The sequence below is a fragment of the Hypoxylon trugodes genome (genome assembly GCF_022578975.1).
Source record: "Hypoxylon trugodes strain CBS 135444 unplaced genomic scaffold F4822scaffold_5, whole genome shotgun sequence".
Lineage (NCBI taxonomy): Eukaryota > Fungi > Ascomycota > Sordariomycetes > Xylariales > Hypoxylaceae > Hypoxylon > Hypoxylon trugodes.
The window spans coordinates 294,128-317,745 of NW_026250020.1; the positions used below are offsets into that span (position 1 = coordinate 294,128).

A 23,618-nucleotide genomic window follows, 5' to 3' on the forward strand; every position below is an offset into this window, starting at 1 on the left:
TTTTCACTCCAGGCCCTGGTAATTTCACGAAGCATAATTTAAAAATAGGAATTGAGGCAAGGTAAAATAGGGTATCCATCGCGTTCATCTATAGTCTTATAATCTAAGTCATCATCTCGTCTTTGAGATAGATCGTATGATACAACTCGAGTCGAGCCTCTCCCTCAATACTCTTAGTCCTGCAGCAATACCTTTCCTACGACTGCGAGCACTAGCCCGAGTAGACCCGAAACTCCGAGCACCAGTGCAACCGTTGGTGTCCATGACCACGTCTTCGGTGCTTGCAAAGCTTTTCCTATGATCTGATCTAGTGTTTCCGCCATCTGGGCCTCGCCAAAGCCGTTCTTGACTCTTGCTATTCCCGCCTGTGACATCTTTTTAAATTCATCTGGTGATAGTTGGTTGAGGACCTTATCCATAACTTCCGTCCATTGTTCAACTTTTTCAGGAGATCGGAGCCAGCCTGTCACACCCTCGACGACGGTTTCGGTAGGGCCACCGGTGTCAGCGGCTAAGACAGGTACACCCGCAAGCATGGCCTCGAGGGGTACGATGCCGAAGTGTTCATTGGCCGGGGTATAGATGAGTAGTCGGGTCGAGGAGAGAAGCGTAGCTTTTAGGAGATTCGGTACCGAGTGTAAGAACAAGACTTCGACGTCGTCGGGGACTTCTAGAGCAGTCAGATGTGTCTTTGTCGTCATGGTACTCAAACCCAGAGATTCTGTCAAGTCGACAAGTTCTTTGTGGTAATTCACATTCTCAGTGACGCGCGGATCGTATCCTCCAGCCAGAACCAAGCGCACTCCCTTACGAGCTGCTGGACTTAAACCTGCAAACGCTTTAATAGCTAGTGCGATATCTTTCTTCCGCTCAAATCGGTTAATGCTTAATAGAAACTTCTTTCCTCTCCATAATGGTTTTCCACCCTCGGTTCCTTTATTATCTTTCTTCGTCTTGGTATCGACACATGGGTACACGACCTCCAATTCCTTCCTACGGACCAAAGCTGGCCACGTCCGTCCCACGACACCCTTCGTGAAATTCGAATTAACAGCGATCGCATCGGCGAAGCTCATGCTCCATTGCTCCCACAGGTCAAACGGTACACGGTATATCCTTTTCCACCATTTCTGTCGGCCCTGCACGAGGAGTAAATCGGGAAAGTGGCAATAGAACAAGATGCGGCCTTTCGGATGTAGGAATTGGAGAAGCGGTAAGCCGGCGCTAAGTTGGTCGACGAAGTACGCATCGGGTTTCAACGTCTGGAGTTCGGAGGTGAGGTAGATTTGGAGAATGAGGTGCAGTTGTCGGAGGATGGAGCATAGGATGCTGAAGCGCGAGAGGATCGAGGGAGGTACAATGGTGTTGCCGCGGACACGGACGTCGAGGGTGCCTGTTGTAATCAAACTTGTTAGGAATGAATCTTTATTAACCAAGCATCACTTAACAATATAACGTACCATCTCTCGCCTCATCAAAGCAATGTTTCGGATCGCAGTGACTCGTAAATATAACAACCTTATGCCCACGATTCTGCAATCCAACCGCAGCATCAACAACTAATCTCTCGGCCCCTCCTATACCCAGATCCGGGTGCAAGAAGACTATAGTCTTACTAGCCCCCTCCGTCTTTTCCGACATGTCGGCCCGAGCATGCGCTGGTGAACGAAAGAGTTGAGGTTGAGGGAAAGTTGCGGCTCCCCCGGTCGCGGTTGATTTTAGGGTATTCGGAGCTTTTAGCCAGCGTAGCCCTTTCCCTTATTACTGTACTGCCTGCCCACTTCTATCTCTATCTAAACACCCCCCCGTCCATCAGCCCTATGCCCCACTGCATAACCTACATAGGTACCTACCCAGGTACTTATCCGTACATATAGCACTAGACCCCGCGATGGAATGACCTGCAGCTCAGGTGATACAATCAAAGTAGGGGATAATGTACCGTTCCATATGCCGTACATGTGCATTTCTGTAGATGGTACATATCAGATCGTCATAAGATGTACTCTACAATATTAAGGGTATATTCAGGAGACAGCGATATCACCAAGTTCATAACAGAAAAACGTAACAATAATCCAATAAATCATTTTTATCTACTACCAAAGTACCTCAATCTTTAAAAACTCATGATAGCAGCTGCTCAGAATAAACATAATCGTCATGCAGCCAGCATCGTCTCATTCTGATATCAATCCACATCCCTCCTTCATCGGTTCCAGCCCCCCAAAAGGAAAATTTTTCGAAAAGCGATGACTGAGCGGTAGGCTCTTTTTTCTTCTCTCCATTCTGTAAGCCGTTTCATGCCTCATGCTCCCGTAGCACCAACGAACTCAGGACGCCCCAAACAGTGCGGGTATGTTCAAAAGCATAAAAAAGAAAAAATGTCATAACCATTTCAAACCCAACCAAAAAGGAGGAAGAAAAAAAGAAGCGCCAATCCATGGACCCATGATATGACGATACCGGTGCGCCATTCTAGCGAAATCCATCCGAGAACTATAAACAAAGAATTAAAAAATCAAGCATGTTCGGAGAGTCCGGTGTCAGCATTATCGCTAGCGGAATGCAAAAAATTGCTGCCAGAAGGTTGGTTGTCGTCGTCGTTGTTGTTATAAGTTTATTACTCGCTGACGGAGGTTTCTCCGTCGTCAATTTTTTCCGTCCCCCCCACCTCTTCTTCCCGGTTACGCGGTGTAACCAATCCCAAGTCATTGCGTACGTCCTTCTGTATCTTCAAGAAATATTTCCTCAACGTCGCCAGACCACGGAGAAATCCCCGGTCTGGTTCATTGGGACACTTCGGCGGGCATGGCTTGTTCTCCGCCAAGTCTCCCGCCGTAACGCTGTTGGCGAAATCAGCCATTTTGAAATCGATTTCTTTCTTATTTTTGCGTCGTTTTCTAATGTCCCACATATCCTCCGCATCTGTCGCGAAGTCCGTGGTTGAATCATCAGCAGCCGTGTCATAACCCTCATCGGAATTATCCGCATCGTAGAACATCAGAAGACTAGCTGCGTAGAAACGATAACCGCGCAACCGGCGGATAGTCATTTCTAGTCGGTTTAATTTTTGTAGGATAGTTGGAATATGTCTTAAGACGCTACTATAATCCACGCCATCGTAGAGGAACATAGTTAGGGCGTTTTGAAACTCCGCACCGGCTTTAAGATCTCGTCCGTAGTACTTGTCTTTGAAGACGTAGGTTTGAGATTTGGCATCCCAAGCCTGCAGGCCGCAAACTCTCACACCTAAATCCCTTGATGTTGTTGAGGCGCATTTACGTTGCTGAGACTCGCGTTTCTTGGGGCTAGCCTCTACACCATATTGTCGAGTGCCCATTTTTAGATCCATGATGCATGGACGTCTCATACCAGCGGTGAGATCTTCTAGAAGAAGGAAGTATTCAACACGCGAGTCGCGCTGCGTCTGGGCTTCTTTAGGGTTAATAGGACGAGGAATCCTCCTGAATTCTGCTGTTGGGCTTGGAAGTGCCGAAGGGAATGCGGACGAAAAGCTCGACTGAGGTACGGAAATATCCGAAACTCCGTTCTCCGTGGCTTCACCTATTTGAGCATGGCCATTTGTCTGATTATGAACGAGCCCTTGCAACGCTGTATGTATTTCGTTATCTCTCCTATATTCGACTTCGTCTGGGTCTTCGAAGTATTTCAGATGACCACGTGGGTCTGAGACATCTTGGGGTTTTCGACGAAGTTTGCTTCCCGAATTTCGCCGTTTTTTCCTTTCCGAAGGGAACTTATCCGACATAGTTTCCGGCTCTGGCGCACTTGTACCTGTAACATCCTTCAATTGGTCCGGACTCTCAACTTTCAAACAACCTGAATTCGGGCCCACGTCACTCTGGCTTTGCAAGAGTTGCGGAAAAGTTTCCACAGAATTTACATCATTGATTAATGGAATACTATTCTCTGGATTTTCTTGGCCAGGTGAGGGGATTTCCAGCGGCTGATCAAATCGTTGTACCGAACGACGAGGAATTGCTCGCTGCTGGGATGCTGGCCTCCTATGTTTGTGTATCGCAATGGGCTGTTTTAAAAACGCATCATTGAAAACTTCATTTCGTAACTTCTTATTAACAGTCGTGGCACCCCAACTGTTGGCGTGTCGATCCTCTAGAGTTGGTCGGGATGATGCATCTCCGTCCGATAATGTGGCGTTGTGATCACGTACATGTTTCTGTCCTACGGCCGCGGATGCACTCCTTGGGCGGCCATGTTCGCTTGCTGACACTGCAGGTCGAAGTAAACTCCGAGGAAGAATGTGGCGGTTGTCAACAAAAGTAACCGTAGGGATCGGTGTATGTGATGATTGTAAAGATTGGCTCACAATCCTGCGGTGATGGCGTTCCTCCTTTTCCGAGGTATCTAGTCCTTGGGTGGTACCTAAGTGGGCTGTGCCGTTGCTACCATTCGGCGCGCCATCTTGTTCGCCTAATTTATTATCCGCTGTATTACCGTCATCCTTTCTGATGGTTGACTTGCGTCGCGGCTGCTTTTGAAATGTGACATTAAGTACACCAATATACCTGAATGACTGTTAGCATTTCTGAATACGTTTATAGTCTACCTAACCAAAGCTACAAAAGTGTTTGACTTTGGGCAATGGGACGTGGCGGGAACACACCTAGGCAGGAATGGTAGAAGATCACGGTGATATCTTTCTATTTTCTCATAGAACTCGTTTTCTCGGTTGTTTAATTGCTTGCAGACAGCTCTCTTGGAAAATCTCCAGATAGTTGTATGGCCGCCAACCTGATGTTTATACGGTATGAGTTCAATGGCTTCAAGGGGTAACTTTGGACCGAGTTGGTGATCGTGCACCATATCCTCGTAATACTGAGACACTGGTCGAGACGACCTTCGCGACGATCTGGCAGATAAATCACGAGATTTCTGGGGAAGCTCGACCTCATCCTCGACAGCACATTCATCATCTATTCGCGGAAATTCTTCAACATGAGGGGCTGTGTCATTATTACGGTTAACATTACCACCGTCTGGTCCGTCAACCCTCGCCTCAGGTTCGTCCGCTTTAACTAGCCAAGGGTGAAAGTCCTCGCTGTGAGGTTTGCGGGAAACAGGCTGGGAAATTTCGAAATCTTCGGGTATAGCACCTATATTTTCTGAAGATTGTTCTAACCCCTGATGTGGTAGAAATACAGCGGATGATATCTTCTCCTCGGATGACTCGTCACCTTCTTCAGCAGCTTCTCTAGTTTCAGTTATGTCACTTGACTGCCTACGACTCTGCGCAACGCTGTCGTCGGGCGTGATGTCGGGGCCGTTGGGCTGGTTGTAGACAGCAGCCTTTACGGCCAACTCTTCCCGAGGAGAGGGTGGTCTCACGGGTTCAACAATGTGCTTCTGTGGCCGTGGCAAGCCAAAGTAGTCAAGTTCGGCGGTTCTAGGAGGAACAGACTCGGAATCCGAAGTGCCCCAAGGGAAAGACTGCACGCTCGATAGATAAGAAGGGGATTGGTCGTCTTCAATAGACTGTGGCGAGGGGGTCGGATCCTGAAAGACAAAGTTCTCGTCAATGTGCTTCTGATAATGCACACCCGATAGAAGCCCTTTGGCAAGCAGTGACTTCTCTCGATGATGGCCTGTAGATTTCGACTCTCTCCGTCTGCCTTTTTCTTCCGGGAGACCTTCTTTGAAAAAGCGCAAACTATGACTTGCTTTCCGACTACGAGTCGGCTCAACACCCGCCAAAACCTCTGTAATAGACTTTTCGACCTGTCCATCTTCATGGCCAATTACATCGTTTGTGCCGATAGACCAAGCCTTCTCCGGGCCCATTGAGACTGTGCGCTCTACTCTCCATGCCCTATACTGCATTCGCGTGTCGGAAAGGGCCTCAGGTTTGTCGTTGGTAGACGGTGTAATATCGGGAAGCGTACCATCACGAAAGTACGACGTATCTCCAATGTTATCTAGCCTCGAATCGGGGTGGTTCGACAAACGTAGACGGAGCTCTTTATCTGTGCGTTCCAGCGAACGCCCTCTGCCTGCACCACCCGCATTAGGGTCCTGGTTGCTTATAACGGTCGTACTCGTGCCTATAGTTCCAGGCATCGCGATTGACATAGGGGCGGTAACGCCCACCCCAAAATTGGTGGTAGAGGACAAAGAAGGTGCGGATATCGGTCTGGTAGACTCAGAAAAGAGAACTTGGCCAGTCGGGGTTAAGGAATCGTGTCCACTCTGGTCATCAAGGTCATCTTGCGGTTCCGTCACCGCATGCCCGATGCGTGGTTCAGTAGATACATGTCTGGGTTGGGTGGTTCGATTTGGACCATTTGGCTGTACAGGCTTCTGCTCGGGACGGCGTTGATCTACGTGGGAAGGTGGAATTCCACGAGCAGAAGCCAGAGCTTGTGTGAGCAAAGACGGGCCATTGGACTTTTGGAGGACCGTGGGCGGCCGTGGTTTCTTATTGTTTTGGTCGATACGGTTAACGACGAGGGATGATGGAAGAGTGGTTGTGGATGGCACATGGGTACCGGGGGGTACTGGTACAGCAGGCGAGACACTTGCAGGCGGCCGTGCATGGTCAGATACGGAGGGTGAGCCAGTCACAGCGGCGGAAGAGGAAGATGGGCTATCAGTCGCTATCCCAGTGGTAGCGACAGCACTGGAACGCCCAGTGGCCACACCTTGGGGGCTCACCGGTGCGGCAGTTGCGGCATTTTCGAGCTTACGAGGCGGACTGGACATGAGGTAAACATCTGGCGAATACCATGGCAATGTGGGAGGAATGATTCGCAGGAGATTGAGCGGGTGGTATTCGGAAAAGAAGTTGGTAGTGGTATTAGAAGTTGAATTATGATGAAAAAAAAGGTACAAATTGCCGTACAATGGCCTAACCGCCTAACAAGCCCTACAAGTTTAATTATGGTGGCGGTTTCGGCCAGAGTGGAGAACGCTAGCTGGCCCTGGGAGGTACCTACCTCTACCGTAGGTACCTAGGTAACCTCTTTTAGCGTTTTAGTGGAGGGGTCATCCCCCGGATTCTAGTTGTGCTGGACTTCTAAACTCGGCTACTGCTGCCCAGGTGCTTTCCCGGTTTACTTTATTTTCTTCCAGGTACCGTACCCGCCGCAATCCAACTATAAACCGTAAATGGTATGGTAAATCGCCTTATGTACGCCCCGTCAGCAGCTACCCAAGGGGATGCATACATCCATGGATGGCAGAGTCGGCAAGTGTTACCCAAATTCATTGCACTTGGGTTTTTATTTGGCCCCCGGAATCAACCCCATTGTCTTAATTTTAGGCAAGTTCTTATCCCTAAGGCACCTAAGGCATAGTAATAAGTACAGGTATCTTTCGGTACCAGCAACATTCCATCAAATTTCCCCTTTATTTTCTTTTATACACCCCCGACCCCTTCAATTCAATGTATTACATCGACGATGACGATCCAATGCTGGTAACCCACGTGCTAACTAACCAATGAACCTCAGAATTATTACTACCCCATTTTCAACCCACGGAGCCGTGATCGATTCATCCTGATCCTAGAACTGTTATCGAGCTCATCCTTCACTACTACGACTTCGCTGCATTAGGAATCGTCTTGCTAATGCCGGAGTATCACGCCTCAAATCCATTGGATCAGCAAAATATAACTCATAGCACTAGAGCTTGATTGTTCGGAGTATCCAATCGCTACTTAAGACTAATTGACTGACCGCTTGATACCCAAAATACCAGACTTACTTCCCTTCATCACGATGAGGGCTATGATGCAATCTAGAAAAGTCGGATCCTGGCTGTCTAGCTTTCCAGTATTGCTGACCGCTTGAATAGGGGCCGAACCGAGGATACTCTTTAGCACTTGGGCTCGGCTTGACACGTTATCGTTGCTGGTTATTTCGCGAATTCAGCACGTTGTTGCTCTCCTACTTCTTACAGGCCGACAGCCATCTCGATGTGAGGGATACGCTTCACAAGCACCCATCATCATGATTCAAACTGTTCCTTGAGATTTTTGCAAGTTGCCGACGGTCCGCGGGATTTTCCATTTATCGTCAACTTGTTGGTTCTATTTTTTTTTTTTTCCAATATTTTATGGATGAGCGCCACATCCTTCGTCTGACAGCCAACCTAGCCCAAAAGAAAAAAACATTACAATATTGCTCCGTATATCCCGGCAATGTGCTACCATTTCAGTCTCCACCTTTACCATTGGGCATATAATTTAAGTTGAGGAAGCCTCACGATGTCATCGTGAACACGCATGAAGCCCCGGAGTCAGCATAGGCAGCTGCATGTCTACGTAAAGCTGTCGTTGCGTCCCAGTGAGGTCTCTTCCCCAGCTGGGGTCCACAGCTGCGCTCGTTGCGGCAAAGCATCCGACAACTCTAAACTTCAACGGGACGGGACGTTGGACAAATTCGTCGATCGTGTACAGAACTGTATCGAGTACGGAACGACATACCATGTCGATAGCCTACAGGCAAAAGACCTAGGTCTCGGCTACCTTGTTATTTGTGGACATGCAGGTGTCGAGATTATCTCTGGGCCAATCATTCAGCAACGTGCTCTCTTGACCGTCCTTCACTCGAAGAATCATCAAGCCACCCTAACTCCGACCAACAAACTAATCTAGGAACAACCGTGCTAAGATCAAATCATTTCCACGTCTTTTCGCGGCATTCGTGGCCATCAAGCTACGTATCCTCTCTACCTCTACACGTGGTGAAGCAACAAAGAGCACTTGAAATCCGGCAAGATCCAAGATTGGCATTAGTTACACAGAGCCGCATATTGCCAATCGTCACCACAATAGCACATCCAAGTTCTATACCAAGTCACAAAGATAAGTTCCATCCTCTGGGTACAATGATAACAGTTAATATAGTACTTTTGAGTCTAAGTTACCTCCAGGGCTATTTATTATTGCCAAGACTACTCTTTACCGTCGTCATTATTTCACCAGCCTCCTCCGCTTACAGCAGGAATAGAGCCAGGACCACTACTGCTACCGCCGCCGCCGCTATCGTTATCGCCCACCGGTGCGTTGTGAAAAATCACATGAACCCAATCCTTTACCAATATTAGCCAGGGAAGCTACGTACAAAAGAGCATTCGGTGGATACTAGGTAACCGTGTATAACACAAATTACAAGTACGGCATGGATAGGAGGGTATACTACTAAAGTAAAACTCACTTGTATTGTTCTATCATTTTCGCCAGGGAAAACTTTCGTAGAGGCTCTTTCTGCCTGCTGCATCAGATCCAGCAGGCTTGGACGGTCCGCTGGGTCGTGTCGCATGCAGTGTGCCATCGTTTCTCGCAGTTCTTTGTCAACATAATTGTATTTTTCTTGCTGCAGTATCAATGGGCAGTAATGATAAGGCTCGTAAGGCGGCTTTACCGGCCAAGGGGGGCGCGGCGCCCGAGACTTCGTTATCATTTGCCACATCGTCTATAGAATTGTCAGATCTTCCGAGTATATAAAATATTGTTGGGGTGTTTTTTCTTTACCAATGCAATTTGCCATACGTTCATCGCTGATGTGTAATTACCGGCGACTCGGGATTCAGAAAGCTCATAGCCACCCCTTGTGGTAGCCTCGATATGTTCCCAATCTGCTCCGAATTGCTCAGGCGCGTAGTGTCCTACTTTGCCGCAACTACGATACCCGAGATAGTAAGAATTATTCTTGTTGGGTTTTATCTCTTGCGCGCATCCAAAGTCCGTAACCTATCGCCATTATTAGCACGTGTAAAAAGACATCCGTCTTTAATTTAGTGACTTACCTTCAACCTAGGGACCAATCTATGCTCCTCATCGGGACCGCCAACATCAACATCGAAAACAAGAACTACATATGACAGGCGGTTAATCGTCTAATTCCAAAAGAATTCGCCCTGAGCACTTACTGTTCCTAGGGTCAATATCAAAATGTACCATATTTTTCCCGGCCCATCTGCGTTTCGCTGGGGGTACTTCTTCAAAAAGGTCTTTACCCCCGACTTTTGAGCCGTCAACGGTATTTACTGGGGTGAAATCTGAATTTGCTTCGCGTCGTCTAGGGTGGAATTTTCTTGGTGGGTATCTGTAAAAGCTCGTTAATATAGGTGTGGCATGATCAAAGGTTGGATGGCAAAATTCCATTAGAATATAAGATCAACTTACTCCATAGCAACACAAGCCTTAACCACTATTTGATACTGTTAGTCAAAGCAGACCAAAAACGGGGAAGAGGAACGACTTTTTTGACTTACGGCATTGCCAGAAAGACCAAAGAACACGATTTGGCACTTTCTCACCACTATCGTTAAGCCTGTAAATAAAATGCTCCAAGTCGCCATTCGGGGCAAACTCCAGTAGCATATAATCCTTACGGCCTAAATCCCATCCTTCTGGATTGAAATCGGGGGGTTCGCCCTTAGCTGCTTGTACCCGAGCTCTTTCTAGCCTTTTCTCTCTCCGCCTATACCATTTTCGCTGGTCCGCGACTCTTGCCATATGCGTCCGAATTTTATGTCTCACTCCGTCAATGTCTCCTTCTATGCGCTCTCTCCTGGTAGGCTTCTTTGGAGGGGGGTCATCATCACGGCTTTCTTCCCCGCTAGAAGTTTCTGGCTCACTCGTATCGTCTTCTGTGGGTATTTCATATGCCCACGGTGTTGCTTGAGGGACCATATTGTACTCCTCCGCGTCGAAAATTTGGATACAATGCGCTGCGCGTTTCATTTTCTATGACCGAGTTAGTATTCAGGTGTTAAATTTGACTGATAATAGAATTACCCTTGTTTGCATCTCCTCGCGACGAACGGCTGCATCATCCCAACCTTCAGTGGCGACCTTCAACACAATATCCCAACTCATAAATTCAGTTATAGTTCCAGGTCTAGTCAGAGAACCCCCAGTTGGATATGGTGTCCACTTGAAGTGGATGGTTATACCCTGCCCGCCAAATCCTAAGGGTCTGACAAACTGAAACGGACCCTCATTGAGAAACCAGTTCTTCGCTTCATATGTTCTGTCTCGTATTTCCTGTACCGTTTCTTTCGGATTATTCCTAAGAGTGTATCGCGAAAGCGAATTGATATCTCGTGGTATAATCTTAACTCTCCCCCCTACGCCGAATGGATGGTTCAACCAGGCTGTTCGGTATTCGGCAAGGGTCCCTTCGCTTAACGGTTCATGATTCACAGTTCGGTACTGGTAAAACTCCCAATTCTTCAGCCGGTAATGTTCCTCGAAGCTATGGGGGCCTCGCTCGTCGAAATCACGACTTGGGTGATTCATCGTTATTTAGTTCACTTGTGGATATAAATCCACAGAATATAACAGTTGCGTCGAGGTATATCAAAGTATAGAGTTTCCTCTTTACCTACCTAGGTATTTAACCTAAGAGCCACTGATTTTTAAAGCAAAATAGGGTATCAATCGCATATAGGGGGTTGTAAATGCATACATAGGCAATGTCCAAGTTCAATGGTTGCTGTTTGTGGAAGAACCCCATTCAACTAATAGATTTGTCCTATCCAACAAAGAGACTGGACTAGAAAGAGAATATGTGAAAATATAGAATGGCATTTTGTTATTAAGCCAACTTAGAATTATAAATTTTAACATAGGTTTATAATAAGTACTATAGGTACCTAGCTAGGTAAGATATAGATATGATAGCGCTTCGCATGTTATAAGTTCAATGTCTTTGATACCCATATAGCCTGCTTGGGAAGGTCCTTTTTGTAAGACTCACGAGATTCATCAAGTGGGTTTGAACCCAGGTAAGGCTGGTGTCGTTGGTATTGCAGTAGATGTTGTGGGTCTCCTTTGAGCATTCTCGCGTCCATCAAATTAACTACCTAGGTACACATGGTCCCTAGGTACTTTGAAAGGATAGGAGATTTGTTGGTGTAACATATTGTATAAAAGGGGTCAGAACGAGAAGGTATTACGTCGGTTGAACCCCTTATAATTTCAGGTGAAGTTGAATATTGTTAAGTGGAAACCCAGATCTGATGATCGTGATACTATCTTTAGAAGCCCTGGAGATCTTTAGTCTTTATGTACATGCAGAATTGACAACGACCCTTGGGAAACTCGACGCTAACGATATCATGGGGCTTACTAAGTACTTAGTACCTACCCAAAACATGCATGTGGCGGGCGACGATGACGTTCGCAGATGATTAGGTGATTGCCAACATCTCCCGACTTAAGAGGACAAACAAGGCGTGGGATGGATGGAAACGGAAAGGACTAGTGGCGTTTCGCTGAGTAATGTACCTATGTATGTAGCAAAACAAGGTTATTACTAATATTATAGTGGAGTATATTCTACTAAGTAGATATCTAGCATGTGCTGTTTCACTTGAGTGGACTCGCTACGTGCCTACCTAAAACTGCACCTGAACCTTCTGAGACGTGACTGACAAACAGCATCCAGCTTAAGGTGCAATCCTTCCGTCATCCGGCATAATTGCATTTGGCGTTTTCTCCGCCCCCGTCTTAGGCAACTTTTACATATTATTCTAATATTCTTTGCCTGCCTGTGTTTTTCTTATCTCATCCCATATTATTCTACCCATCCTGTCGACTCAGAAATCTGCAGCAGGAGTCATTACGACTTTCGTCCTCGTTGAGGCTCGTTTGCCATTGTATTCTTCATCTTATTCTCACTTCTCTTCATTTCGTTTCTTCCCTCCGTTACGACGTATTCTTTTTTTTCCTCTTCTTGCGCTTCTTGCGGCCACCATCGTTTCAATCCCCATTCGTTCCCACTTTACGTCCCATAGTGCATCATTTTGTTGTTGGTCCGTGGCTGGGAAGGACCGCGCCAGACGAATAGTTACAACAACCATAGAAACCTGAACTCGGAGGCTTCAAACGAAAGAAAAAAATAGAAAGACAAATTACAACCTATACGTAGCGAGTTATAATTGCAGCCAGAAGTTGACCTCTACTGTGCCGGACTCTCCTTGTATTTATTCTTTCTTTTTTATTAGAACTGGACTGGGCCAAAAGCGTTTAAAACGCCCCCCACCAACCTGACATCGCCGTCAAAATGCGTCGCGCTTCGGTGGATTTGACCGACCCCTCTCGAAACCTCGAGGAATCAATAGGCGCCCCGGACTCGACTTCTTTAGACTCCGATCTAGACATGACTTTGATGGCAGAGGAAGAGGACGGCACTAGAATATATACCCCACCTCCACACATCGCCGCACGCTTTTACCGTCCTAGCCAAACCCGTCGAAAAGACTCGGCCGCCTCGTCGCGTCGTAACTCGATTTCCTCCGCACACTCACGATCCTCGCACGGTTTCGGTCATCATGGCGGGCCCCAGAGCAAATACATTGCCCAACAGTTGCGTCGCGCATCTATTCTTGAAGATCGAAAGGCACGTTTGGCCGATAGGGCAGCGCACGCTGAAAAGGTGCGCTTGAGGGCGGCTTTAGCGAAGGCTGCCCCTCAGAAATGTTCCAATCTCGAAGAACGCGCGTTGGCTGCTGCACAGGCCAGAGAGAAAAACTTGGCCGAAATTGTAGCTGCATGTGCCGAAGAGGTCAAGCGGGCCAAAGCAGTGGCGGAGAGCATGAAAGAAAAGAGGGAGCAGGAACTACGCAAGTTGAAGGCACAAATGGAAGAGCGACTAGCTGAGGCCGAGAAGAGAAGGGAAGAACTGCGTACTCGACAGGCCGCTAGACGATCCAGAGGCCAAAGCATAATGACTAAGAAGTCTGACTCAGGTAGTCTGCCGGAAGAGGAGGAACATGAGTCCTCGAGTATCAGCGATATCGTACCCATGAGCGAGGATGTGGCGGTATCCAAAATTCAATGGTGGTGGAGAGGAGTATTGAAGAGAAAGGCGGTGCGCCAGTTCTCTGAACTTGGTCTGAATATTGACAGCGTCCGAGATACGTCTTTTGAGCAGGTGACAGAACTTCTTGCTCAGGAGAAAGTTCTCGTCCTCACGGCGCGGGTCTTGCGTATATGCGGCTTACAAGAGGGCGAGGCAGGATCGGTAGATGAGATGACTGCCGTTCGCACCTTTTTGAGTGCATTCTTGATTTTAGGCCACCCTACGCAGGTCCTGAGCAATAAAGACCATAGGGGAGAACAGGAGCAGGTTGGATCCTCTCAAGGGCAACCCATACCTCATGATGATCTAGCTAATCCACAATTACAGGATCTCGTTGCCAAGGCAAGAGATTTACTGATCTCGTTCGAGAACATCCTCTCTCGGTTGACGTCCATGAACAATTATACGACCCCGCCGGCGCTACAACAAGCTTTACCAGAATCGTATGCGACATTCCATAATGCTTTCATAGCATGGAAGGCCCGTGATTCAAACGCGTTGGTGGATGTTATGCTCCTACAATTTGTGGAACTCGACGCCATCCTTCAAACTGTGAAGGATCGTACTGAGGACGCAGTTACCGACTCTTACCAGCAAAGTATTAAAGACAATCAACTAATGTTGATGGTCCGAATCAAGAGACTCGCCGGTGCCGAGAGAGGAAAGAAAATGATATTCGAGGCCGTTAAGCAAGCGAGAAAGGCTAGGGCCGCAAAGAAACCCACAGGTGACATGAAACCAAGAGTGGCTGAACACTCCCTAAGTAACGATAATCCGATTGGGGGCACTGCGACGGCGGAACATGTAGTCTCGTCGCAACTGCAGACACTTACACCGCCACCCACACCGATAAAGGAGAGAGAACCGAAGCAAAAAAGTATCCCACATTTAAGCTACCCCCCAATACTTCCAGACAACCGGGTCATCGTCCACGAGTTAGCCATCAATCGCGAGTATCGGATCGAATATGAGCATTTTCAAGAACAACATAAACTCCGTATGGAACCTCTTTTCGAGGATCTCAAAGGCGGCCCAAGGAATGAGGAGAAGGAGTTCCATTATCTTATCATAATGGCGAACTACATCCGGGACAGACTACAGCATTTGGTTAAGTCCGGCTCACCCATGCACACTTTTATCGGCGAGATTCTCGACACGGAAGTTGCTCAGCAACAATTCTTGGCTGGCAGCTTTTCATACCAGCAATTCTTCTCGTCAATGGGCTCTCTCCTCCCCAAGCTCTGTGCGCCGGTTCGTGATGACGAAGTCAAAGACCTGATTGAGAATAAATTGGTTCAGGGAGATGTCGTCGACCGTCTTGGAGCGCTTCTCTCATTTATCGATACCATGCTCTACGATTATGCGAACTACATGTTGCAAGTTGCGGCGCCGAGCCTTGTGGAGCACGCTTCCGCGTACGAAACGAAGAGATTTGCTGAGGATATAGATGATGGTACGGTTACGCTATCTCGCGCAGAAATTTCGTGGCGCAATGCACGTAACAAGGTACATGCAGAGGTCGCACGCCGAGATCCCGAGGGCATCAATCACCCACGCTCTCGACCCACACCAGACAAAATCTACTGGCAGATGTTATTAGACGAATTTACACAGCCATCGCCATCAGATGAGGCCGTGCCAGAACCACTCGCACTGGATACGAAACGTCGTGCTCGCATAGGCCAACAAATTCTACGTATTGTCACGGCGGGTGCCATCCTTTTGCAATGCAAGAATATGCTCAAGCGCGATGTTCGGGCCCCTTGGAAGACAGAGGCCGGTCGCATCCTGACTGTTCTTGAATCGATGGATGATGAGTCAAAGCCGCTTCCTCAGTCTACGGCCGTTCACGGTATTATGGCGGCGCTTGAGGCTGGGCGATCGATGCCGACGGCCACAAAGACTCATTTGCAGGCTCTAGTAACAAAAGTTCTTGCCGCCAGCATGGAAGCGAGGCGCGAAAACACAGACCCAAGAGAACCTGTATTGAGATTGCTTCTAACCCGGATGAGAGGCCACATTCTGGCTAGATTGCAAGCTGGTTCTGCAAGTGAGAAGGTCAAGGCTACTAGCACAGCCGGGGAGAAGTTGGCAAGTCTTGGAATGCCCGAATTTGTTGAGAAGGTCCGAGAGATGGTTGATGAAATTGCTAAAGTGGGGGCTGTAGATCGAGAAGCCCACGGCGTATGGTGGGAGGAGGTCGCAGAGAAGGTGAACAAAGAAGAAGAGTCTGCTGCTACAACAGCAACCGCATAGGTGCGGTCAACATCGTCGGCTAGGAATTGCACTCTATAATACTTTGAGCCGCCGGGCATACATACATATTCATGGGCTATGGCTTCATTGGTTCGGACTCATTCATGTATCAGGTTTCGGTTTTTATCTGTAGGACAGGCGTTCACAGGGTTTCGGCATATGACATGTTTGAGGATGAAGGACAGGTTGGACTCTTTTGGAACTGGCTGGACGCTTTCTTGGAAGGATACCTTTTGCATCAGCGCATATTCTAGTTCGCTGTGATTGATTAGTATCGCTTGGAAGCTCGCTACCTGCCTATTTTACGTAGGTGTCTAGCTTGTGGTAGAATAAATGCTAGCGATGAATATTTCATGCATAAGGCACATCTATTGGGTTTAGGATGTAGTATCGCAGTCAATACATGTATACTGTTTGTTTCGTAATTCCCACTGTTACAGCCCGGTGTTACCCACGATAAGACCTACAGAGGTGAATGACGTCAATGTATCGTTTTTGTAGATGGTATCCCTGAAGGTGCATAGGTGCCTACCCGGGTTACTAGGCAGCTGCGGCCCAGGGGGTTTAATTAGGCAGCTGAAATCACGTGATGACGAGACGGCGGGGCAAACGCGATGCGCGTCTTCCGCTTTCTTTCATTCATTCTCACATTAAACCTAGACAGTCTGTCTCAATTATTAATCATAAACGATGATTCCTATGCAACGTCAGGAGTTATGAAGAAGGAAGAAGGTTGTGGTCCTGTTAAAAACCTAAGGGGATAGTACAAATAAGATATCGGTTGACCGCCTCTGCCAACGCCAAAATGCCCCAACCGGAATTCGACGGTATGTCTGCATGAATGGTATATCATCAGCATTTTTGCAAGCTAAGCTAATGATGAATCCCGTGCAGAGGCGGATACAATCCGCATCCTCATAGCCACTGACAATCATGTGGGTTATGAGGAACGTGATCCGATCCGTGGTGATGACAGCTGGAAGTCATTTGACGAGATTATGAACTTAGCCCGGAAGGAAGATGTAAGCAACTTTTATTTCATCGAGTCCTACGTAAATAACTCATGTGATAGGTTGATATGGTGTTGCTGGCCGGAGATTTATTCCATGACAATAAACCCTCTAGAAAGGCTATGTACCAGGTTATGAGATCGTTACGCAGAAATTGTCTTGGCAATAAGCCATGCCAACTCCAATTTTTCAGCGACGCCACCGAAGTTTTCCAAGGCGGCTTCGGACATGTCAACTATGAGGATCCTGATATCAACATCTCCATACCGGTTTTCTCCATCCACGGCAATCATGACGATCCCAGCGGTGTGGGTAATCTCTGCTCTCTAGATCTTCTTGAGGTGGTCGGATTAGTCAATTATTTCGGGCGTGTGCCACAGGCAGACAATATCGAGGCCAAGCCTGTTCTACTTCAAAAGAACAAGACTAAGTTGGCTCTTTACGGAATAAGCAACGTACGCGATGAGCGAATGTTCCGAACTTTTCGCGATCATAATGTCAAATGGTTTAGACCAAATCAGCAATTAGGCGATTGGTTTAACCTACTTGCCGTCCACCAGAACCATCATGCGCACACTGCGACAGGATATTTACCTGAGAATATGTTGCCCGAATGGTTAAACCTAGTTATCTGGGGTCACGAGCATGAATGTCTAATCGATCCTACACATAATCCAGAGACCGGCTTTCACGTCATGCAGCCAGGCTCTTCAGTGGCTACATCATTAGTCCCGGGAGAAGCTGTGGCTAAGCATGTTGCTGTGGTTAGCATCACAGGAAAGGAGTTCAAGGTAGAGAAACACCGATTGAAATCAGTCCGTCCTTTCATGACCGCCGAAATCGTTCTAGCAACCGATAAGAGATTTAAAGGTATCGAAAAGAAAAAGGAAAATCGTCAAGAGCTCACGCGAAAATTAATGGGCGTAGTAGAGGAGATGATTGAGGAAGCTAATGCAGAATGGGAGTCTATCCAAGATGAGGAGGATGTGGATAATCCAAAACCACTTCCTCTAATTCGCCTGAAAGTCGAGTACACCGCTTCAGAAGGGGGCCAATATGACATCGAGAATCCGCAACGATTTTCTAATCGATTTCAAGGAAGGGTCGCTAATACAAACGATGTTGTGTATTTTTACCGGAAGAAGACAGTGCAGAGTAAGTGAACCAATCGTATCACTGATGATAGTCTCTAATATGCAACAGGGAAAGCCGCGGGAGACACGAAGCTGTCGGAGGAACTGATAGTAACTCTAGACGAGACGGATGGTATTCAAGTTAACAAGCTGGTTAAAGATAACCTCTCCTCTCTTCCCCAACCCCCGAAGATCCTCCCGCAAGCGACGTTCACCGATGCAATCACTCAATTCGTCGAAAAAGAAGACAAGTACGCCATGGATTCATGTGTAAACGAAGCACTCGCGGAGCAGCTGAAGCAAATATTAGCGCTTGAGGACCACAACGTTGATATAGAAAGCGCGATGGAGAAAATCAAAGAGAAGCTTGACCAGAACTTTGCTGCTGGCAATTTACGATTATTGAAACGACGCGCATATAAGCCAAAACCGGACGCTTGGGATTCGGACCTAGACGGTCATTGGGAGGATCAACCCGAAGCGATTGACGAAGTGGCAATCGTCAGTGCGACGAAGTCCCAAACGACACAATCAACTACCGCCCGAGGTCGTGGGCGGAAAGCAGCACCAGTTGTAGAGGACCAGGATGAAGATATGGACGACGTCTTCGAGGAGCCACCAGCGCCGAAACCAAAAGGGAGGGGTCGTGCGGCCGCAGCTAAGCCAAAAGCAACGCCCGCGAAGGCACCGGCTAAGAAAGCACCAGCCAAGGGGCGAGGACGTAAAGCTCCGTTCCTAGACGACGATGATGATGACGAGGAAGAAGAAGACGTAGTAATGGATGACGACGACTTCGACCCTCCCGCACCGCCGCCGAAGCGCACTACGACAAGGGCTACGACGACGAGAGCAGCGGCGGCATCTACGAGATCACAGAGTTCGCGTGCTACGCCAGCTTCAGCTAAGAGTACTACCGTGGCATCTAAGACTAAGGCTGCGCCGAAGACACGCCAGACGCAGTTAAGTTTCTCGCAGAAGGCACCGGCATCGCAGCAGGAACCTCTGGAAATTAGTGATGATGAGATAAGTGATGATTTTGAGTCGGTGCCGGTGGGGAGGGGACGGCGTTGAGGTGTAGGACTGGGAAATTGAAAAAAGCTGCGAAAGTCGCGATATTACTGTCACTGTCAGTCGCACATGATATGGCTTAGCAGACGGCTAATCAGCTACGCCTGGTTACCATTTGAGGCGAACTTAGCATCGATGAGATGGTTTGACAGATGTAAGATTGGCCTTATGTGCTATATGCAGTAGATATTCAGAGCTGATGGGCATCAATCCCGTCGCGAGAGTGAAATTATCATGACCATTAGGTTACGCCTCTCAGCCATGTTAGCAATCTAAGGACACCTTTTAGATGATAATTAATGTCTTGAGGCTTACTCCCCACTTGATATCGAGCACATTTACGACCATGGATGCCGCTTATGATCAAGGTACTCAGGGGTCTATGACTTTAGGGGCTACGGAGCATGGGAGTATGAAGTGTCGTTCTTCCCCACTAACACCGGCTGCGTAGCTACAATGGCATACGTGTCAAGTTGAAAATCATCAGAAGTAGGCTGTGCTCGGGCGACCGTTTAAACTCAGAAGTAGGTCTGGGATCATGCGTTTTAGTAAACACAGCATGAAGAAGCTTCATCGTTAACTTAAGTAATCGCCCATCTCGAATTTTGCGGCTTGATACCCATTGATATTAGTCAAATTCATATGAGGTTCTTCTACGCGTCTGTGTTATTTCCAGACTCTGAGGACTTAGGATTTGGGATCGCTCGCGTGATTAGTTTCTGTCTTGGTTTCCAGACGAAGTCGCAAGATCTTACACACTGGCGCGCTACACATACGTTGCTATCGTAAACCTTATTGACTACCCCGATGCCGGAAATATATTGGTTGAGAGATAATTGATATGACTCAATATCGCTAGTCATATTCCCGCTCGGTTACTCTCGTGGACGTTAATCTACTCCGTGCTTTACCTTGTAATCCTGTTTCCGACCGAGTTTTCTTCAATCTAAGGAGAATCAGCATTGACGGTTTGTAGGCTTTAAAGACTGCTATGTCCATATAAACTCACATCGTTGGTTTCAGATTAGTCCGTAGTCTACTAGATTCGCACGAGCGACGGAGAGTCATCAAGCTTATAAGACCTCCGGAGCCACTATATAAATCACCCCACGATTCCCCCAATCTTTCCGTAGGTTAAAAAGTAAAACCATGGCTGATATTCCGCTTGAAAAACCGCAAGATGTATGCCAAACTCCCGGTCGAGAAAGAAGAGACCCCTCTGGGACGCCTTCTAGATCAAGCCTATCTACTTGGTACCGAGGAGAGATACACCGGAGTTGAGGTTGGGACGAAAGGGCTCCGTCGACTACTCGATTTGCATGAGCAAATCGTAAGATTGTTGAGACAGACTCTAGGACCGAATGCTCCACAACCCGGCGATGTATTGTTTGAATCTCCTATTACGGTTTCTCGTCGTCGCCCTCGCCGCCGCAGCAACGATACCCAGTATTTTATCACCAGGCCAGAAGATGCAAACAAAGAGGTCAGGAAACAGGAAACCGAGCGAGGAGACGGACAGGCAGGATCAAAAACATCCTAAGTACTTCCATGAGGCTGGCGGCTCGATGGAGCTTGGACACTATGATGTGCGGTACTTTCAGGGCAAAGTTGAGTATGCGGAACATGGGCCGGCGCTAAGGAGGCTCATTCGGTCGTGGTTGGAAACTGCTGGTGAATTGGGAATTCAAGATGCGACGTGGCTTGCTCATGGCACGTTGTTGGGCTGGTGGTGGAATGGAAGGGTTATGCCGTGGGATTACGATTTGGATGTTCAGATGCCGGTTGCGACTTTGACGTTTTTAGGGAGGCATTTTAATCGGACGAGTTGGGATTACGAGTTTTTAGTTGAAGAGGGTGAGGGTAGGGGGAATGGAATTGGTGAAGTGGTGAATGGTTCGTATGTGAATAAGACTTACCTTCTGGATGTAAATCCGCATCATACGGACCTAGGTCGTGGCAATGGAGCGAATGTTATTGATGCGCGATGGATCGATATGAGTAATGGATTGTTTGTGGATATCACGGGGTTGGCGGAACGGGATCCAGCTGGTTCGCCTGGGGTCTGGAGTTGCAAGAATGCGCATCGCTATCGTACTACCGAGCTGTTTCCAATGCGACATACTGAGTTCGAGGGTGTGCTTGCGCGTGTACCGTATGCGTTCGATAAGATCTTGACGGATGAATATGGTAGCAAGAGTTTAACTACTACCGAGTGGGCTAAGTGAGTCGAGTCTTGTTGTATCTTTAATTTTGCCGTTGTATCCTCGATTGAAGAATACTGACTCGGCTTCTAATAGCCATCATTGGATACCAGAGCTCAAGGAATGGGTCAAGATACCTGAGGAAGAGAAAAAGAACGAAACGGCGACTAAAGAGCAACATGGTGACAATTCGGTCGTGGTGGTCGTTGAGAAGACAGTTGTAAAAGGCGGTAGTAAGGGGTGAATTTAGTTCAAGTTCATGTATTATTCCCATAATTGGTTGAAAAATGAACAGCGATAGATCTATAAACAAATTAGCTACTCGACCTCGAAATTGCTAGAAACGTATGCCCGTATCATCTTACTGCTGAAAGTGAAAAGTACTGGTCACGGGCGATAGACTTCGAGCACCCAGGTGAAAATGCTATAATATTATCTAAGTATTGAAGACAATTCAAAACAACAGTCAAAACAAATAGGTGCTTCATCCGCAAAGACCACTATATCCATGCATTCCATACGCTAACGCCATGCCGTACATCAATCCCCAAGGTATTTCATGCAGATGAACAAGACAAGCAGGGTAGTATATCCAATAGAATATCACCATAAATGTTGTCCGTACCACCAATATATGCGCCCGGACTCCGGTGAAGAAACAAGAAACCCCGCCTTCATCGTGTGAGTGATTGAGAACTTTGGTCGATTCTCTGCATGTTACCGATCGCCTTTTGCTTCTTCTTCAGCTTGCTTCTGTTTCTTCATGCGCTCTTCTGCAGCTTTGGCTATGATTTCCCGTCTACTCAGCGCCCCCGAACTCGCACTCATAGCAGGGGTACCCCCACCGCCACCAAGTACGAACTCTCCACCGGTCCAGCCACCGTGGTCGTACGCGATCTCCTCACTTGGTTCGTAGTGCTCCAATTCGCCCACGCTTCTACCCCCACTCTTCCAGTCCGCCTTCTCAACCTCCCGTTCAATCTGGTGGCACAGGTCCCAGAACTTGCGGTCGTGGTCTGAGTGTACGTTATGCGTGAGTTCGTGACAGAGCGTCCGGCGAATGGTCTTGTAATCTCGGTATCCGTCGTATGCATCCGTCCGTAGCCGCAGCTCTATCACTTCACCCTTGTTTCTGTTCAACCCCAGAATTCGTGTAGTTCCCTCATGGCTCGATTCCGTGTATGATAGGGGATCCATCTCCGTCAGTAGCCCGACGCTGAATTTGTGCGCGCGCATAGCCGCTCGGATACCTGGGTCCGCTTTCAGGCGTTCGAGGAAAGCGAGCGAGCGTTGTGAATTCGGTAGATTTAGGAGGGGTCGTAAAGTCATGAATGTGTATGTATTGTCTTCCTGTGCGCGCTTGGGATCTCGGCTTGAGTATGCTTTGGGCAGATTGCGCCGGGCGGAAGCGAGATGGGCCTCGCGATCTGCATCGCGTTTTGCGGCGTGTTGTGATGCTGCGGCTAGGGAAGCGATCTCTTCGCTAGAGGTTCCGATTAAGGTCACTTTCCTATCAAGCAAATCGGATACCGGTCGGTCGCCGAAAGGTGCTTTGAGTAAGCCCAGTTTGGAGATCATAAGTTTCTGGTTATTGATGGGGATAAAGAGTTCGTCTTGAATTGCGCTGGCGAGATCGGCGACCGTCGCTGAGGACTCCACGTTGATTTCATGTTGTTTTCCATGGTGTGTGAAATTGATGGTGATTTGGTTGGATTCTAATGAAGCCTCGTTTTGTTCCGCCATAGTTGTGATGAAGCCCAATGTACTGGCCTCGACGACGAGAAAAGCAATGCTAAATGCAATTTCAAATGGAAATGCTGATAGGCGAAACCATCGGTAGAAATTTAATGATATAAAAAAAAAAAAACAGAGAATCGCTCTTACCTATGGTATTTGATGAATTTTACCTTTTGTTCATTGTGATTTCCAATCGAAGATTCTACCAATGTTGTATACCTTCACTTTGTACTTTGTTCGTGGTAGCTTTGTAATCCAAAATTTAACTTGAATGGTACGTCAGAAGCGGGTTGCCTACGTCGGTCGAGCTACGTAAGTACTCAAGTACCTAGAAATATCGGCCAAGAGATCTACCCA

The 23,618-nt window shown here is 47.7% G+C and overlaps 7 protein-coding genes across 7 annotated transcripts; 3 read left to right on the forward strand and 4 right to left on the reverse strand.

The window, feature by feature from the left end:
- Positions 1-57: 57 nt before the first annotated feature.
- Positions 58-1,752, reverse strand: F4822DRAFT_402269 (glycosyltransferase family 4 protein). The gene is made up of 2 exons (XM_051458002.1): positions 1,461-1,752; positions 58-1,393 (listed from the first exon to the last, which is right to left on the reverse strand). The coding sequence occupies exons 1-2, from the start codon at positions 1,639-1,641 to the stop codon at positions 174-176; spliced, it is 1,401 nt and encodes a 466-aa protein (XP_051314024.1). The 5' UTR covers positions 1,642-1,752; the 3' UTR covers positions 58-173.
- A 225-nt stretch (positions 1,753-1,977) lies between these two features.
- F4822DRAFT_402272 (SAICAR synthase-like protein) lies at positions 1,978-6,904 on the reverse strand. Its single transcript, XM_051458003.1, has 2 exons — positions 4,649-6,904; positions 1,978-4,550 (listed from the first exon to the last, which is right to left on the reverse strand). Exons 1-2 carry the CDS (start codon positions 6,739-6,741, stop codon positions 2,624-2,626), a joined length of 4,020 nt encoding a protein of 1,339 aa, XP_051314025.1. The 5' UTR covers positions 6,742-6,904; the 3' UTR covers positions 1,978-2,623.
- Positions 6,905-8,799: 1,895 nt separating this feature from the next.
- Positions 8,800-11,564, reverse strand: F4822DRAFT_239901 (kinase-like protein). The gene is made up of 8 exons (XM_051454282.1): positions 10,787-11,564; positions 10,261-10,735; positions 10,172-10,196; positions 9,916-10,091; positions 9,793-9,857; positions 9,518-9,736; positions 9,201-9,458; positions 8,800-9,075 (listed from the first exon to the last, which is right to left on the reverse strand). Exons 1-8 carry the CDS (start codon positions 11,288-11,290, stop codon positions 8,962-8,964), a joined length of 1,836 nt encoding a protein of 611 aa, XP_051314026.1. The 5' UTR covers positions 11,291-11,564; the 3' UTR covers positions 8,800-8,961.
- Positions 11,565-12,374: 810 nt separating this feature from the next.
- Positions 12,375-16,537, forward strand: F4822DRAFT_402277 (T-complex protein 11-domain-containing protein). Its single transcript, XM_051458004.1, has one exon. The coding sequence runs from the start codon at positions 13,059-13,061 to the stop codon at positions 16,110-16,112; it is 3,054 nt and encodes a 1,017-aa protein (XP_051314027.1). The 5' UTR covers positions 12,375-13,058; the 3' UTR covers positions 16,113-16,537.
- A 207-nt stretch (positions 16,538-16,744) lies between these two features.
- Positions 16,745-19,619, forward strand: F4822DRAFT_402278 (DNA repair exonuclease). Its single transcript, XM_051458005.1, has 4 exons — positions 16,745-16,939; positions 17,007-17,134; positions 17,185-18,277; positions 18,326-19,619. Exons 1-4 carry the CDS (start codon positions 16,918-16,920, stop codon positions 19,324-19,326), a joined length of 2,244 nt encoding a protein of 747 aa, XP_051314028.1. The 5' UTR covers positions 16,745-16,917; the 3' UTR covers positions 19,327-19,619.
- An 884-nt stretch (positions 19,620-20,503) lies between these two features.
- F4822DRAFT_428876 (LicD family-domain-containing protein) lies at positions 20,504-21,768 on the forward strand (the record flags this gene model as incomplete). The annotated part of the gene is made up of 3 exons (XM_051460986.1): positions 20,504-20,653; positions 20,679-21,544; positions 21,621-21,768. 3 exons carry the CDS (start codon positions 20,504-20,506, stop codon positions 21,766-21,768), a joined length of 1,164 nt encoding a protein of 387 aa, XP_051314029.1.
- Positions 21,769-21,931: 163 nt separating this feature from the next.
- F4822DRAFT_402283 (WLM-domain-containing protein) lies at positions 21,932-23,605 on the reverse strand. The gene has a single exon (XM_051458006.1). It carries the CDS (start codon positions 23,265-23,267, stop codon positions 22,242-22,244), a length of 1,026 nt encoding a protein of 341 aa, XP_051314030.1. The 5' UTR covers positions 23,268-23,605; the 3' UTR covers positions 21,932-22,241.
- Between the last annotated feature and the right edge of the window lie 13 nt (positions 23,606-23,618).

Bases quoted from the DNA above. Each gene is read 5' to 3' on its own strand.
- F4822DRAFT_402272 (XM_051458003.1), bottom strand. From the start codon at position 6,741: ATGTCCAGTCCGCCTCGTAAGCTCGAAAATGCCGCAACTGCCGCACCG. The intron at 4,551-4,648 runs GTGTGTTCCCGC...ACAGTCATTCAG, and splicing joins CTTCTACCATTCCTGCCTAG to GTATATTGGTGTACTTAATG.
- F4822DRAFT_402283 (XM_051458006.1), bottom strand. From the start codon at position 23,267: ATGGCGGAACAAAACGAGGCTTCATTAGAATCCAACCAAATCACCATC.
- F4822DRAFT_402269 (XM_051458002.1), bottom strand. From the start codon at position 1,641: ATGTCGGAAAAGACGGAGGGGGCTAGTAAGACTATAGTCTTCTTGCAC. The intron at 1,394-1,460 runs GTACGTTATATT...TGATTACAACAG, and splicing joins CTTTGATGAGGCGAGAGATG to GCACCCTCGACGTCCGTGTC.
- F4822DRAFT_239901 (XM_051454282.1), bottom strand. From the start codon at position 11,290: ATGAATCACCCAAGTCGTGATTTCGACGAGCGAGGCCCCCATAGCTTC. The intron at 10,197-10,260 runs GTAAGTCAAAAA...AGTATCAAATAG, and splicing joins TTGGTCTTTCTGGCAATGCC to TGGTTAAGGCTTGTGTTGCT. The intron at 9,737-9,792 runs GTAAGTCACTAA...TAATGGCGATAG, and splicing joins GATTGGTCCCTAGGTTGAAG to GTTACGGACTTTGGATGCGC.
- F4822DRAFT_402277 (XM_051458004.1), top strand. From the start codon at position 13,059: ATGCGTCGCGCTTCGGTGGATTTGACCGACCCCTCTCGAAACCTCGAG.
- F4822DRAFT_402278 (XM_051458005.1), top strand. From the start codon at position 16,918: ATGCCCCAACCGGAATTCGACG. The intron at 17,135-17,184 runs GTAAGCAACTTT...CTCATGTGATAG, and splicing joins ACTTAGCCCGGAAGGAAGAT to GTTGATATGGTGTTGCTGGC. The intron at 18,278-18,325 runs GTAAGTGAACCA...AATATGCAACAG, and splicing joins CCGGAAGAAGACAGTGCAGA to GGAAAGCCGCGGGAGACACG.